Here is a 15,000-nt window from a genome sequence, read left to right on the forward strand (position 1 = left end):
AACAGAGTGCAGAAGAAACGCATAATAAAATTACATTTGAATATAATACAAATAAAAAAAGTTGTAGCGTTTTATATTCATGTGAGGGAGTTTTATGTGGAAGGCCGACTATGTTACAGTAAAATCCTAGAATGTAATTGTGAATGGATGCAAATATAACCAAATATAACAACATAATATAAGTTATACATATATAACTGCTAGGCCTACTCTGAAAAATATAACCAAATACCTTCTCTGAAAGGTATATATGAAACCTTTATAACTTAAAGCAGTGGTTCTCAAACTTGTTCATGTCAAGGACCCCCACAATGATATGTATTTGGCCGCGGACCCCCATCTCAAATATTGTGTTCCAGGGACCCCCAGGCCAGAAGCAAAGATTTGAGTTACAAATGTTCGCTTAGAAATATTTATGTATTCAAAGATTTGCACAAATGTTCACGATTTTTGAAAAAATAGCAGATCTGCAAGCTCATAGCGCGGCACTCGGTGCCGCGCTATGAGCTTGTATATCTGCTATTTTTGAATAGCCAAAGTATAAAAGGTTAAAATTATTGTGATGCATTTAGCTGGGGACTCCCTGGGTCCCCGGACCCCCATTTTGAGAAGCAATGACTTAAAGGGACTATACGGGCAGTTTACTGTGCTGGGGAAAACAACTTTTAAGTGAAAACAGCTTCTATATCTCCGCCAGATCAATTCCTAGCATTCTTGTCCAAATAAAGGTCAGGTCGGCAGACAGAACCCACTTCACATCAGACCCCGCTCTGTCTACAAGGCCTAAAGCTGTGTGTGGAGATCTGTTATATCTGTCATAATAATCTGTCGTTATCGGCGAGCGACGCTTTTTCGCCGCCGTCGCCAGCTCCACTACTGATGGAAGAAGTATACTCACTTTTTTTTTTACTTAAGTAAAGGTATTAATACCACAACGTAGAAACACTGTAAAAGTTCTGTAATCAAAATGTACTTGAATATAAGTACAAAAGTATTGGCATCAAAATATACTTGAAGTCCAAAAGCTAAAAGTACTCATTATGCAGAATGTCCCCATTTCAATTGAAGGTTTCTAAATGTTTTGAAAATAGCAGATCTAAAAGCTCACAATGCGTTGCATCCCAACACCTTGTGAGCTTGTAGATCGGCTATTTTCAAATAACCATAAATACTGTATATAGGGCTGAAGAGTGGTTAATGCATGTTTTGTAATAATAATCAAAATCTACACAGTACCTATAACTAAAGTTTTCAAATAATTGTAGTCGAGTAGAAGTAAAATTATAGAAAATTGGTAAAAATTGGAAATACTCCAGTAAAGTAAAAAATACCTTAAAATTGTACTTAAGTACAGTACTCGAGTACTGTAATTAGTTACTTTACACCACTACCCACTACTACCCGAAGCGTAGCTGCGCCGTAAAGACATTTTTAGAAGCCAAAAACCCGAGAGGAGAATTATAGCCTGTTAGCAGAAAAACAACAGTATAGGCTATACCTCGGTGAATTGAATACACAGGACAGGGCCACAATGGAAACAAGCCCTTATAGGCTTTTTGTGTTATACTTTTAGCACCATCGTATAATCGTACCACTGTACTATTTGCAAACTGTTAATAAAGTGTTCAATCAGTCAATCAAAATTCAAAACGTTGATTAAAAAAACAAACTGTTTATAACAGGACGATGTATATATATATATATATATATATATATATATATATATATATATATATATATATATATATATATATATATATATATATATATATATATATATATATATATCATTTTTTAAGCGAACATTTGTAACTCATATCTTCATGAGAATAAGGATAAGGAGGAAATAAGGATTCCACTTATAGGACTATACATCTGATCGACATGAGGAGAAGTACAGGTCTTAAAGATATGTGTGAGATATTTCATATTTTAAGTTATGTGCGTGTTTTGCGGGAGTAGTTAAACTTTTTTTTTTTAAAGAAGAAAAAGAATTACAGTAGCCTAAAAGGCCGCGATGTTTACTGTGGAAGGGATTGGGGGGGGGGGGGTTCAAACAGTAGAAAGGAGAAGCCATTAACCATTAGCAATATATCATGTCTATCATATACACACGCGATAAAATAGCCTAATTTATGCGTTCCCGGACATTCAATTGGTGCATTTTGTAACTCTGAGGGTGTACACATACCAAAATGGACCCTTATGGCTCCATTTGTATTTTGTACACTCTCAGAGTTATAGACCCGTTTCAGGGTCCATTTGATTTCCATTTGTACACTCTCAGAGTTGCATTAACAGGATCAGGATTTTGTAAGGCGCCTGTATGAGAGCTACAGCTTAAGCCTCGTGTTTTCTGACCTATAACTGTGCTGTGTGTGTGTGTGTGTGTGTGTGTGTGTGTGTGTGTGTGTGTGTGTGTGTGTGTGTGTGTGTGTGTGTGTGTGTGTGTGTGTGTGCCCCTGCGTGCGTGCGTGAGAGAGAGATGCAAACTGCAAAGAGTGATATAGGCCAGTCTATTTACATATATAGGACAACATGTTATTGTTTTTGTTCTGAAGATATATTATACGTGTTCTTGGAGAGAGTCTATGGAGAGAGTATAGAGATTATTATGCCGGTTTCTGTGAATACACACGCACGTACGTGCGCGCACACACACACACGCACGCACGCACGCACGCACGCACGCACGCACGCACGCACGCACGCACGCACACACACACACACACACACACACACACACACACACACACACACACACACACAGCACCTATGGGAGATAAGTGGGAAAAAACGCATTGCAGGAGAAATATATTTGCACATTATAATCGCTCAGAGTAAATAAGGATATAATCCGAATCAAAAACTATAAAATTGAAGTATGAATATTGCTACTGTATGATGATAAGCTTAAATAAAGAGAGAGACAATCTGACAGGACGAGCTCTTAAATTGTGTGGAGAGAGAGAGAGAGAGACAGAGAGAGAGAGAGAGAGGGGAGAGAGAGAGAGAGAGAGAGAGAGAGAGAGAGAGAGAGGGGGGGGGGGGAGAGAGAGAGAGAGAGAGAGAGAGAGAGAGAGAGAGAGAGAGAGAGAGAGAGAGAGCATAAATAACAGAAGACATAATAACTTAGCAGACATGCATTATTATCATAATGGACCGTTGACTTTTATTGCTTTACAACAACCACCGTAATGATATGTGATGTCAAAATAAAAGCTCCCTTCACGCCGTAATTACCGCTGCATTGCAATAAGCTATTACACAGTAAAAACAAAACAAAAAACTCTGTCTTATAATTTAGGCCGTTTGTAACTCTGTGAGTGTGCCAGATGGAACCAAATGGACCCGTACGGGTCCATTTGGTTCCATTTGTAGGCTACACTCTCAGAGTTACATGAACACTTTCGTATTTTATTGTGTAGGACTAGTGTGGTCTTTTTAGAAGAGGTATATAAAAAAAATAAGTTAAAAACAATAAACAAACAAAATATATATATATTGGCGGAATTTGGACTATATTTATCAAACAATAACATCTACAAACAAAGATACATATTTGAGATTCCTTACGGTAGACATTTAGTAATCTTTCCAGGTTTGCCCCTATATTTAGCGCTATTCTGATCTGTGTTGAACTGTTGAGTTATGCAGAGTTATTTTATGTATACAACACCAATGACACGTCCAATACCAATGATATTAATATTATGTATAATTAAAAAATATATATATATGATAAAACTGATGTTAGGCCCGCCATATATACGATTGCATACAATTAACGGTGGACAATAACACATAATCGCCAGCCCAGCATGTGAGGATATGTTATGAATTATGAGTGCAGTTGTGCTGCTAATTATGAGAAGAAAAACAAAATCGCCATGTTTCTTTTCCATGAATCAGTGGTTTCTTGGGCTGTACCATATACATGTTGAGAGATGAATAGACCTATATGTCCACAAAGCAATCAGAGAAAATGAAAAATATGGAACATATGAAATGGGCATATTTATAATGTATTTATGGTACGAGTAAAAAATAATTGAAAAAAAAAAACGTGATAGGGGGGTGACATGCAGATTTAGCCCAATCACAATATAAACAATAATTGAGAAATAATAAATGTATAATATTAATAATAATATTAAAAATACCTGCAATGTATAGCGCTTTTCTGAGTCAAAGTTGCTTTAAAGTGAAACATAAATACAAATAAATCACAATACATACAATAATTGAGAAATAATAAATGTATAATAGCTCTATAGTCTGAATGGTCGATGGTGTCTGGCTCTATGAAAGTTATCTTGAACGTAGTGTAAAAAAAAAAGAAGTCTTTATTTTTTATTTTTTATTTTTACAGTTTTTAACTTTGCGCTGATTTGACCCACTTGTTTTCAAAGTGAGGTTCGGAGCTTCCCAGGGGGACTTGGGGTCTTTCAAGGGGGGTCCCCAGCTAAAAACAAACTTTAAAAGTGGTTTGATTAAACTATAATTTACGTTGACTTATTATGATATACAAGTGTATGATTGACTATTCTAGCATGTTGCAATATGACACGGCACTTGTTTTAAACCCCCGTACGGGTCCATTTGGTCCCATTTGTACACTCTCAGAGTTAACATTAACACTTTTAACAGCTTTAACGGACAGTCATATAACTCGTAATGTAATAATTTAACTACACCATAGAAAGTAATATTCCACTATAAACCTCTCTGTGTGCGCATGCAGGGATGAATGTGCGCTATTGTACGTGCGTTCAAACGCAAACGCCATTAATTGGAGTGACGAAAAAAGTGCATTTCATTGTCAATATATACAGGCTATAGGTTTTGATATACGCAAACGCTGAAAAATATTATGGAATATAATTGATTATTTAAAACAATGTAATATAATGTTAAAACGTAGGCCTTATATAACATTAAAATCATATCAAAATAATGTAATATAATATTCATATTGTGTCATAGTATCATTTTATTCATATAATTGACCATACAATATGAATAGGAAATCACGTCATATATTGATATAATATAATATAGATCTAATTCTAAAGTAATAGCCTTTAATGTAATCATGTATAATCATGTCACATCATATCATGTAGGCCTATAGCTATTTTATTGTCATATGCCAAACGTTTTCATACAAACCAATGCATCGGCTAGCACCGCCGTCATGCTGCATTCTCTCCCAAACAGTGGGTCGGGAGCCATCTTTGGGTCACGTATACATTTGTATGGGTCGCGAGTGAATATATATTTTTTTCCCCGTTAAAGTATTTCTTAAATAGAATGAAGACGATCTCATAATTTCTATCAATAAACACAAACATCTCGCAAGGCCTTGTTGAGCTTGTAGATCTGCTATTCTCACTAGTCTGTGTGTCCCCGGCAAACATGTGATTTCTCTTTTGGGAAGCGCTGATCTATAAACAGTGTTTAAAGCATGAGAGCCACTTGACTCGCTCTCTCTCTCAATGGAATCACAGTGTCGGGGTCACGACCTTGGAGCCTAGAGCCTGAAATAGCTCATGTATACTCTGTCGTGGCACGCCGAAAGTATCAGATCTACAAGCTCGCGTTGTGAGCTTGTAGATCTGATATATGGCCCTATACGATAATACGGAGTAAGCACACACACACACACACACACACACACACACACACACACACACACACACACACACACACACACACACACACACACACACACACACACACACACACACACACACACACACACACACACACACACACACACACCCACACACACAATTTTGAGAACATATACGCATTGATGAGGCAATTCAATCCGAAAATATGCATAATAGGTTTACCTGTTTTTGTATTTGTGTATTATTATTATTATTATTATTATTATTATTTTATTTACATGTTTTTGTTAATTATATAGCTACAGTGAACACGCACGCAGGCTACTTGCCCGCTGACGGGTGACATAAAGGGATTATTATCAAATTGACAGGGACGACTAAACTAAATATATGACAGTCTAATATGTGCTTTAAAATATTTGAACAATGAATCAAGTAGGCCTAATTAGTTAATGAATTCATCAATCCATTCATTGTTAATTAAGCATTTAATTTAGCACAAACACAACACACTAACGTACGAGTAGGACTAAGTCTTGGTTTAATGTTATACCTGTTCGGTTATTTGAAGATGCATAATATCAATAAATCTGTCATTAGACGGTATAATGATCAGGTTGCGTCATTTCATTTTCGTTATAACAATGTAACAATAAACCAATAAGCGTATGGCTCGTTGACACAAGGCTTATACACAATTCATTCAAACAGCCATATTCCGAAAATGGCTTTCTGATAGACTTTCAACACAATCAAATAGGCTACAACAAACAGCAATTCATACAGGGGTCTTCAACAGGGGGCCCTAAGAGTTACAACAGGGGGGCTGCCAAATGTTTGCGTGACATTTCTTTTTACATTAGCCAAAAATAGCAGATCTACAAGCTCAGTAGCTCACAAGGCGTTGTGAGCTTGTAGATCCGCTGTTTTAGGCTAAAGAGGTTTGGTGTAGAGAAAAAAAGAACAGACCAAGTTAAAAAAAAAGAAGAAAAGAGAGTTTAATCTGCAACACAATTTTAGAATATTGAGGGGGTCCCTGCTTCATCTTAGCCTGGGACCAGACGAATCTGCCAGTAAAAAAAAAGCGATATAGTCTGGCTACGCGAGGCTAGCTTCATCTCTCTCTATAGCTAGGGGGTCCGTGACCTGAAAAACGTTGAAGACCCTTGATCTATAGAGAAATTAACCCCTGTGAAATATTAATTTAAGCATAATGTTAACTCTGAGAGTGTACAAATGGAACCAAATGGACCCGTACGGGTCCATTTGGTTCAATTTGTACACTCTCAGAATTAACATGAACACTTTTAACAGTTTTAACGGGGCTGACATTCGGCGAAAATAGCCGATGCCATTTTTGGTGAAGAGTTTGGGGTAGAGAGAGAGAGAGAGAGAGAGAGAGAGAGAGAGAGAGAGAGAGAGAGAGAGAGAGAGAGAGAGAGAGAGAGAGAGAGAGAGAGAGAGAGAGAGACCAGTACAGCTGACCAGTACAGAGCCGACCCAGCGGTCAACTAAGTATTAGTTTACTAAGTATATGTTGAAGACTTAAACCCTGTGTACTTAGCAGTGGTTAAACACAGTGATGGATACATTGTACAGCAGGGCCTTATAGCCTAATACGGCTGGCATGGAGCCGTTTAGTCTATACACGTGATGTATAAATGAATCACTCACTAATGTCAAAGCAAACATCACGTGAAGAGCGTGACATATATATCTACATCTATATCTATATATCTATATATACATATCTATCTTCTCTCTCTCTCTCTCTCTCTCTCTCTCTCTCTCTCTCTCTCTCTCTCTCTCTCTATATATATATATATATATATATATATATATATATATATATATATATATATATATATATATATATATATATATATATATATGTATATGTATATATATATATATATATATATATATATATATATATATATACATACATACATTTCATATTTTATATCATGCGTCTATACCTCACGTTATTCGCCAATAACCGTTATTGGCGAATTTATGTATGTATCTACACCTATTCCGCGTGCGTGGTGGTCATATATATATATATATATATATATATATATATATATATATATATATATATATATATATATATATATATATATATATATATATATATATATATAATTTGTTCTCAAAGTGGGGTCCGGGGACCCCCAGGCCAGGGGTCCTTGGGGTGGGTTCCAGGGGGTCCCCAGTGAAATGTGTTAATAGCATCACAATAATGTTAACCTTTTATACTTTGGCTGTTCAAAAATAGCAGATCTGCAAGCTATGAGCTTGCAGATCTGCTATTTTTTGAAAAATCGTGAACATTTGTGCAAACCTTTGAATACATTTCTTATAAGCGAACATTTGTAACTCAAATCTTTGCTCCCGGGGGTCCCTGGGACAACGTATTTGAGGTGGGGGTCCGCGGCCAAATACATACCATTTTGGGGGTCCTTGACATGAAAAGGTTTGAGAACCACTGATATATATATGGTATATCTCCTTATAACAATGATCTGAGTTATCAATCAGTGTGTGTTATTGAGAAGGACATGGTATATATCCTTAATAATGATCTCAGATATCAATCAGATGTGTGTTATTGAGAAGGACATGGCATATAATCCTCCCTGCAGTGACTATTAGCCTAAAGACGAGTTGCTGCTTTAATAAGGGCTTTAAGTTCTCCACTGACCTCCCCATTAGGACCATTATGCTAAGCTGCTGAGGGTCATCCACCCAAATTATCTCCGAAGAGGATACCAAATGGAACCAAATGGACCCGCCAGGGTCCATTTGGTTCCATTTGGTATCCTCTTCGGAGTGCTGGTTCCCAAAGACATCAGATGTTTTCCCGCGCCGATTTGTTTTCTATATCAGGGAATTTCTTTGATCATTTTGTATTATTATCTTTCAGCTCATGCAAATGTGTGAATGTTTTGTGGAAATCTGCAGAAAATCTTTTAGAAATAATAATAATTAACGAGAACATTTAGCTTGGTTTTAGTGGCTTAGAGAGGATTCTGGAGCGCTTGTAAATTATAAGCTAAATAACGGTTTCCCACACTTTCATTTATCTGACAAATCATCCTAGCTTTTCTGTCCGCAATGGGCGGGGGGAATACTATAGACTATTAGTTTAATTTATTATAGGCTACCACTCTGGTTGTTAAGGTTGAAGATCACTATATACGAGTATAAATTAGGCTTATCGTCCTCGCTATTATAGCCAAAGCAAAACACTCGTGTTTTATTAGAGCCATCAGCTTTTGACGTGACATAGACTTTTACGGTTTGTCTTATAAGGGCTTAACGATGAGTTTGTTGTGTCGTATGTGTGTGACTGTGAGAGCTGATTGATTGATTGATTGATTGATTACTTTATTAACAGCAGTGGTGGAAGAAATAGGCGATAGGCGATATCTTACTTAAATAAAAGTGGTAATGCCACAATATAAAATACCCCGTTACAAATAAAAGGCCTGTGTATACAAAATGTTACTTGAGTAAAAGTACAAAAGTATTAATTTGGCATCAAAATATACTTAAAGTACCAAAAGTAAAAGTGCAAACATGTTTGAAAATAGCAGATCTACAAGCTCACAAGGCATGGCGATGTGACGGCTATTTTTTAAATACCGTATGTAATATAGGGCTTAAGTGGTTAATGTGTGTTTTATAATATAATCATTTATATCTGCAAAGTAACTAGTAACTAAAGTTTTCAAATAAGTGTAGTAAAAGTACATTTGCCTCTGAGATGTAGTGCAGTAGAAGTAAAAGTATTGGACATTGGAAATAGTCAAGTAAAGTACAAATACCTCAAAATTGTAAATGCAGTAGCCTACTTAAGTATGTATTTAGCTACTTTACACTGATTAACAGTTTGGGGGGAAAAAGCACAGAAAGTAGCCTACAGTGTAATACAAGTATACATGCTAAAAAGATTAAACCCAAGAAAGCACTATATGGCTTGTTTCCATTGGGGTCCTGTGTATTCAATTCATCGAAACATTTAATGACAAACACTATTAATATGAAATACCATGCAAAAACATCATATAATCGGCATTTCTGGTGATAGGCGTGGGGCAGTTCTGAACTGCAGCCACCAAGTACTGTCATTATATATGGTGACAAACGGGACAAACGGGACATAGGCAGCCCAAAGAAAGTCATTATTTGGGTGCCATGCAATAAATATACACATCAGAATTATCATTGTGCTCAATCAGGGGTCGTTTCTTTTGTGTAGACATTAGACAATGAATTGTAAAGATAATATACTGTGAGAGTTCATGATCATTCTGCTTATTGCGCTATAATCGCACTTGTAGGTCGCTCTAACAGCCTCCATTGTAGTAGTAATAACACTAATAATAATAATAATAATAATAATATTGGATTGTATTTATAATGCACTTTACATTTTTGAAAATCTCAAAGTGCTACAATAAGCAATTGCGTAAATAATTATCACCATCACTAAAAAGATTTATAACTGAAGCAAGTCATTTAAAACATGAGGGCATAAAGCTATAAGGTAAGACCACTGCAAACAAGAAGCTAAAAAGGTCCTTAGTCCTATGCGCCTCCATTGTAATAGATAGGCCTATAGGTTAGGATGGATATACTATTGAGTTGGTTTAGTGCTTTTTGGCTTGGAGGACAGTTTCTCTAAAATTAGGCCTACGATATATTTAGGTTTGTTTTGTACAGGTAAATAAAGGTATTTGACCAACAAACACAGAAACCTGTGGGACCGTAGGCCTCTGCGTGCCTATACACCGACATATTGCCTGATGTTGGCTATATTTTTACAGGTCAATATATAGGAATTTGATCAACAATCAAATCACTGCTATAACATAACATACGATTCAAAGATTCCAAAATGTATAATGCAAGTATAATGATGACCAACATATTTAAGTATTAATTGTTTAGCTAAAAACATTCAGCATGGCGCCGTTCTGACTTTGCTTTGTATCGTTTGTTGAACTATATCAATTCAGGTGTTTTTTGAAGTTAGTTAGTTTAAAATAAATAAATAATAATGTTTCATTATTTATTGGTATTTTTTCCCCCCAGTACTTTTACTTCTACTCCATTACATCTCAGCAATTATTGTTACTTGCTTTTACTCCACTACAATTATTTGAAAACTTGAGTTAAAGTTACTTTGCAGATATAAATTATTACATTATAAAACATACATTAACCACTTTAGCCCTGTTTTATACCTAGGCTATTTGAAAATAGCAGATCTACAAGCTCTTGCATCACCACGCGTTGTGAGCTATACTAGATCTGTTATTTTCAAACATGGTAGTACTTTTACTTTTGGTACTTTAAGTACATTTTGATACCAATACTTGTTGTACATTTACTCAAGCAATTTTTGAATACCGGACTTTTAGTTGTAACAGAGTATTTCAATATTGCAGTATTGATACTTTTACTTAAGTAAAATATGGGAGTACTTTTTCCACCACTGTTCTTTTTGCGCCTGACCTACTATGGGGCTTAATAGATTAATCTCGGTCAAAAACAAATCACTGTAGTCTAATATTATTAGGCTATACTGTTATGACAATTGTAAATACTTTCACTACTTGTTTGGGGAAAGTAACAATAGGCATAATATTAATGTCACTCACTGCCAGTGGTGGGAAAAGTAGGCCTATACTCAGATGTTTTACATAAGCACATCATTCCCACCATGTGCGAATACTCTGTTAAAAGTATAAAGTCCATTATTCATGTACTTGAGTAAACGTATTGGCATTAGAATATACTTAAAGGAGTAGTTCACCCAAAAAATGACTCATTTTTTATCAATTACACACCCCATGAAGCATTGAATTCATGGCATTTTTTTTGTTTTCGTCACATTCCTGAGCCAATAATTTGATTATTGTCCCCTACCGGCTAATGTATCCGGTAGGAGACACAAAGGAGACTCTTTGTGTCTCCTACCGGAAATACACATCGGTCATCAAATTATTGGCTTAGGAATGTGACAAAAACAAAAAAAACTCCATGAATTCAAGGCTTTATGGGGTGTGTAATTGATAGAAAATAAGTCATTTTTTGGGTGAACTATTCCTTTAAACTAAAGTACCAAAAGTAAAAGTACCCATTATGCAGAATGTCCAATTTCACAAGTTACAAATGTATACAACTCTTGAAAATAGCAGATCTACAAGCTCACATCGCATCATGAAGCGTTGTGAGATTGTAGATTCTCTGAAATTGAACCAAATGGACCCTTATGGGTCCATTTGGTTCCATTTCTACACTGTCAGAGTAACATTCACAGTGAGAATAGATTGTGGTCTCAAAGATAAAAATGGTTATATTTGTACACTCTCAGAGTTGACCCTGTAACCGTAACTGTCCATTTTGAACCCCTGGTGGGCCTCGGACCAGACATGGAGAAACAGTGCTTTACTTTGGTTCTCAAAGTGGGGCCCGGGGACCCCCAGGGGGGCCCCTGTACCAGGGGGTCCCCAGCAAAATGAGTTCATAAAAGTCACAATCATTTTAACCTCTTTATCCATATTTTATACCTTGGCTATTCAAAAATCGTGGAAATTTGTGCAAACCTTTGAATATACATATTTTTAAAGCGAACATTTGTAACTCAAACCTTTGCTTCTGGGGGGTCACTGGAACAACATATTACCAGTGGTGGAAAAAGTACTCAAATTCTTTGCTTAAGTAAAAGTACCAATACTGCAATATAAAAATACTCTGTGTACTTAAAGTACCAAAAGTAAAAGTACTAAATATTTGAAAATAGCAGATCTACAAGCTCACAACGCATCGCGATGCGACGCGGTGTGAGCTTGTAGATCGGCTATTTTCAAATAGCCTAGGTATAAAATAGGTTTAAAGTAAGTGGTTAATGTATGTTTCATTATATCATAGTTTATATCTGAAAAGTAACTAGTAACTTAAGTTTTCAAGTAAATGTAGTGGAGTAAAAGTACAATATTTGCCTCTGAGATGTAGTGGAGTAGAAGTAAAAGCATTGGAAATTGGAAATACTAAAGTACAAATACCTCAAAATTGTACTTGAGTACAGTACTTAAGTAAATGTACTTAGTTACTTTCCACGGTCATGTCCCATAACACTGTCTCTGTCCCCAGGTGGAGGTGCTGAAGACGACAGCTCCAGTGGTCGGGGGGGACAACAAGAAGACCAAAGGACGGACAGGCTGGCCGCAGCATGTCTGGGCCCTGGAGCTCAAACAATGACCCCTGCACGTCTGCCCACAAACATTACAGTGTGTGCGTGTGTGAGTGTGTGTGTGTCACAAACACACACGGACTGTTCCTTTACCACCACCACCACGACGACAACAGCCTGCTGTCTATCCTCCTCCCACTGTCTGTCTGTCAATCACACTTTATTTACATGAAGAAGACATTTCACTGACACTCTCTCTCTCTCTCTCTCTCTCTCTCTCTCTCTCTCTCTCTCTGTTTCTCTGGCCCTGTCTGTCTGTCTGTCTGTCTGTCTGTCTGTCTGTCTGTCTGTCTGTCTGTCTGTCTGTCTGTCTGTCTCTCGCTCTCTCTCTCTCTCTGTGTCTGTCTGTCTGTCTCTCTCTCGCTCTCTCTCTCTCTCTGTCTGTCTGTCTGTCTGTCTGTCTGTCTGTCTGTCTGTCTGATTGTCTGTCCGTCTCTCTCTCTCTATCTCTCTCTCTCTCTCTCTCTCGCTCTCTCTCTCTCTCTCTCGCACACACACACACACACACACACACACACACACACACACACACACACACACACACACACACACACACACACACACACACACACACACACACACACACACACACACACACACACACACACACACACACACACGCACGCACGCACCCACACACGCACGATGTGAAGGCCGCCCCCGGTGGTGAGAGGACGTCATGGCACACAGCTGCAGCAGCAAAGTTTTTATTTAAAGGAATTATAATTTATGTGCAATGCCGCCTCCTCCGTGCGCGTGGAGGGAGCCCCGCACGCGCGCGCATTGTGCACGAGGACTGAAGGGGACACGTACGCTGCCATTGTCACCATGAAGGGAGGACACGTGGTAAGGGACTATTGTTGATGTCATAGACGATTTAGACCTAATTATTAATATTATTATTGTTATTATTATTGTTATTGTTGTTGATGATTGATGAAGAATTAAGTTTCTAAAGACTCTCTGATGTATCTTATATCCATCGTTGTGTCTGTCTGTTTGTTTTGGACCGTTACAAAAAAAATGCCATATTCCTGCCTAAAATAGCCGATCTACAAGCTCACAATGCATCATGGATGCATAGAGGTGGAAACAGTATACTGGCATGTTTTACATATTCAAATTTGTAGATCTGCTATTTTCAAATAGCCTATATCAGTGGTTCTCAACCTTGTTCATGTCAAGGACCCCCAAATGGACACTTATTAGCCCGCGGACCCCCCATTTGAAAAGATACATTTTAAGGACCTCCAGTTTGACATGCATAGGGCTACGGACCCCCATTTAATGGCATTTCTATCTCTGGGACCCCAATTCATGTTGTAAAATCAATGTTAACTCTGAGAATGTACAAATGGAACCAAATGGACCCTAACGGGTCCATTTGGTTTCATTTGTACACTCTCAGAGTTACAGACCCATAAGCGTCCATTTGGTGCCTAATCTAGGCCTATATCATTTAGCTGGGGACCCCCTGGAACTCCCTCAAGGACCCCTGGGGGTCCCCGGACAATATTTGCCTCTGAGATGTAGTGTAGGCCTAGAAGAATAAATATTGAACGTTGTAAATACTCCAGTAAAGTAAAACAATCTTCAGAATTGTACTTGTAATTGCAGTAGGCTACTTGAGTAAATATACTTAGTTACTTTCCACGAAACTGTGGATGCAATGCCTTCTGAGCTTGTAGATCGGCTATTTTCCAAATGAGGTCTTAGATGTCACTCCAGTGGCGACTGACTGTCATTTTAGTGTCATTTATATTTAAAAAAAAAAAAAAAGTAGCCCCGGTTCATACTTCGCCGTATGACGGCGTGCGTTGCGCGTCGAAACCGGACCATGTGCAAGCCCGTGGTTTTCGACGCGCAACACCGCCGTACGACGGAGCATAAATCCGGCTGATTGTTGTGGTGATTGTGTTGTCATGGATACCAAGTACAGTATTTTATTTTGTTGGTGGTTTGTTGATGTTTTGTAAAATAAATACATAAAATAAAATAGCTGTTCTTCTTCTCCCACTAAAATCCACTGATGTGACGTCATGGTGGCTGAATGATTGATAATAATAATTCATTCATAAATATGAGTATTTGGGTTGT

At 37.4% G+C, this 15,000-nt stretch overlaps 1 protein-coding gene across 1 annotated transcript in view; it reads left to right on the forward strand.

Moving 5' to 3' along the window:
* The window catches only part of hand2 (heart and neural crest derivatives expressed 2), a 15,119-nt gene extending 2,157 nt beyond the window's left edge, over window positions 1-12,962 (forward strand). The window contains exon 2 of the mRNA XM_084074590.1: window positions 12,804-12,962. Within this exon, the coding sequence (XP_083930716.1) occupies window positions 12,804-12,911 (108 nt within the window). The 3' untranslated portion in view covers window positions 12,912-12,962. The remainder of the gene's footprint in view (window positions 1-12,803) is intronic.
* Window positions 12,963-15,000: the final 2,038 nt, after the last annotated feature.

The sequence above is a fragment of the Gymnoscopelus microlampas genome (assembly GCF_963454915.1).
Source record: "Gymnoscopelus microlampas genome assembly, chromosome: 2".
NCBI lineage: Eukaryota > Metazoa > Chordata > Actinopteri > Myctophiformes > Myctophidae > Gymnoscopelus > Gymnoscopelus microlampas.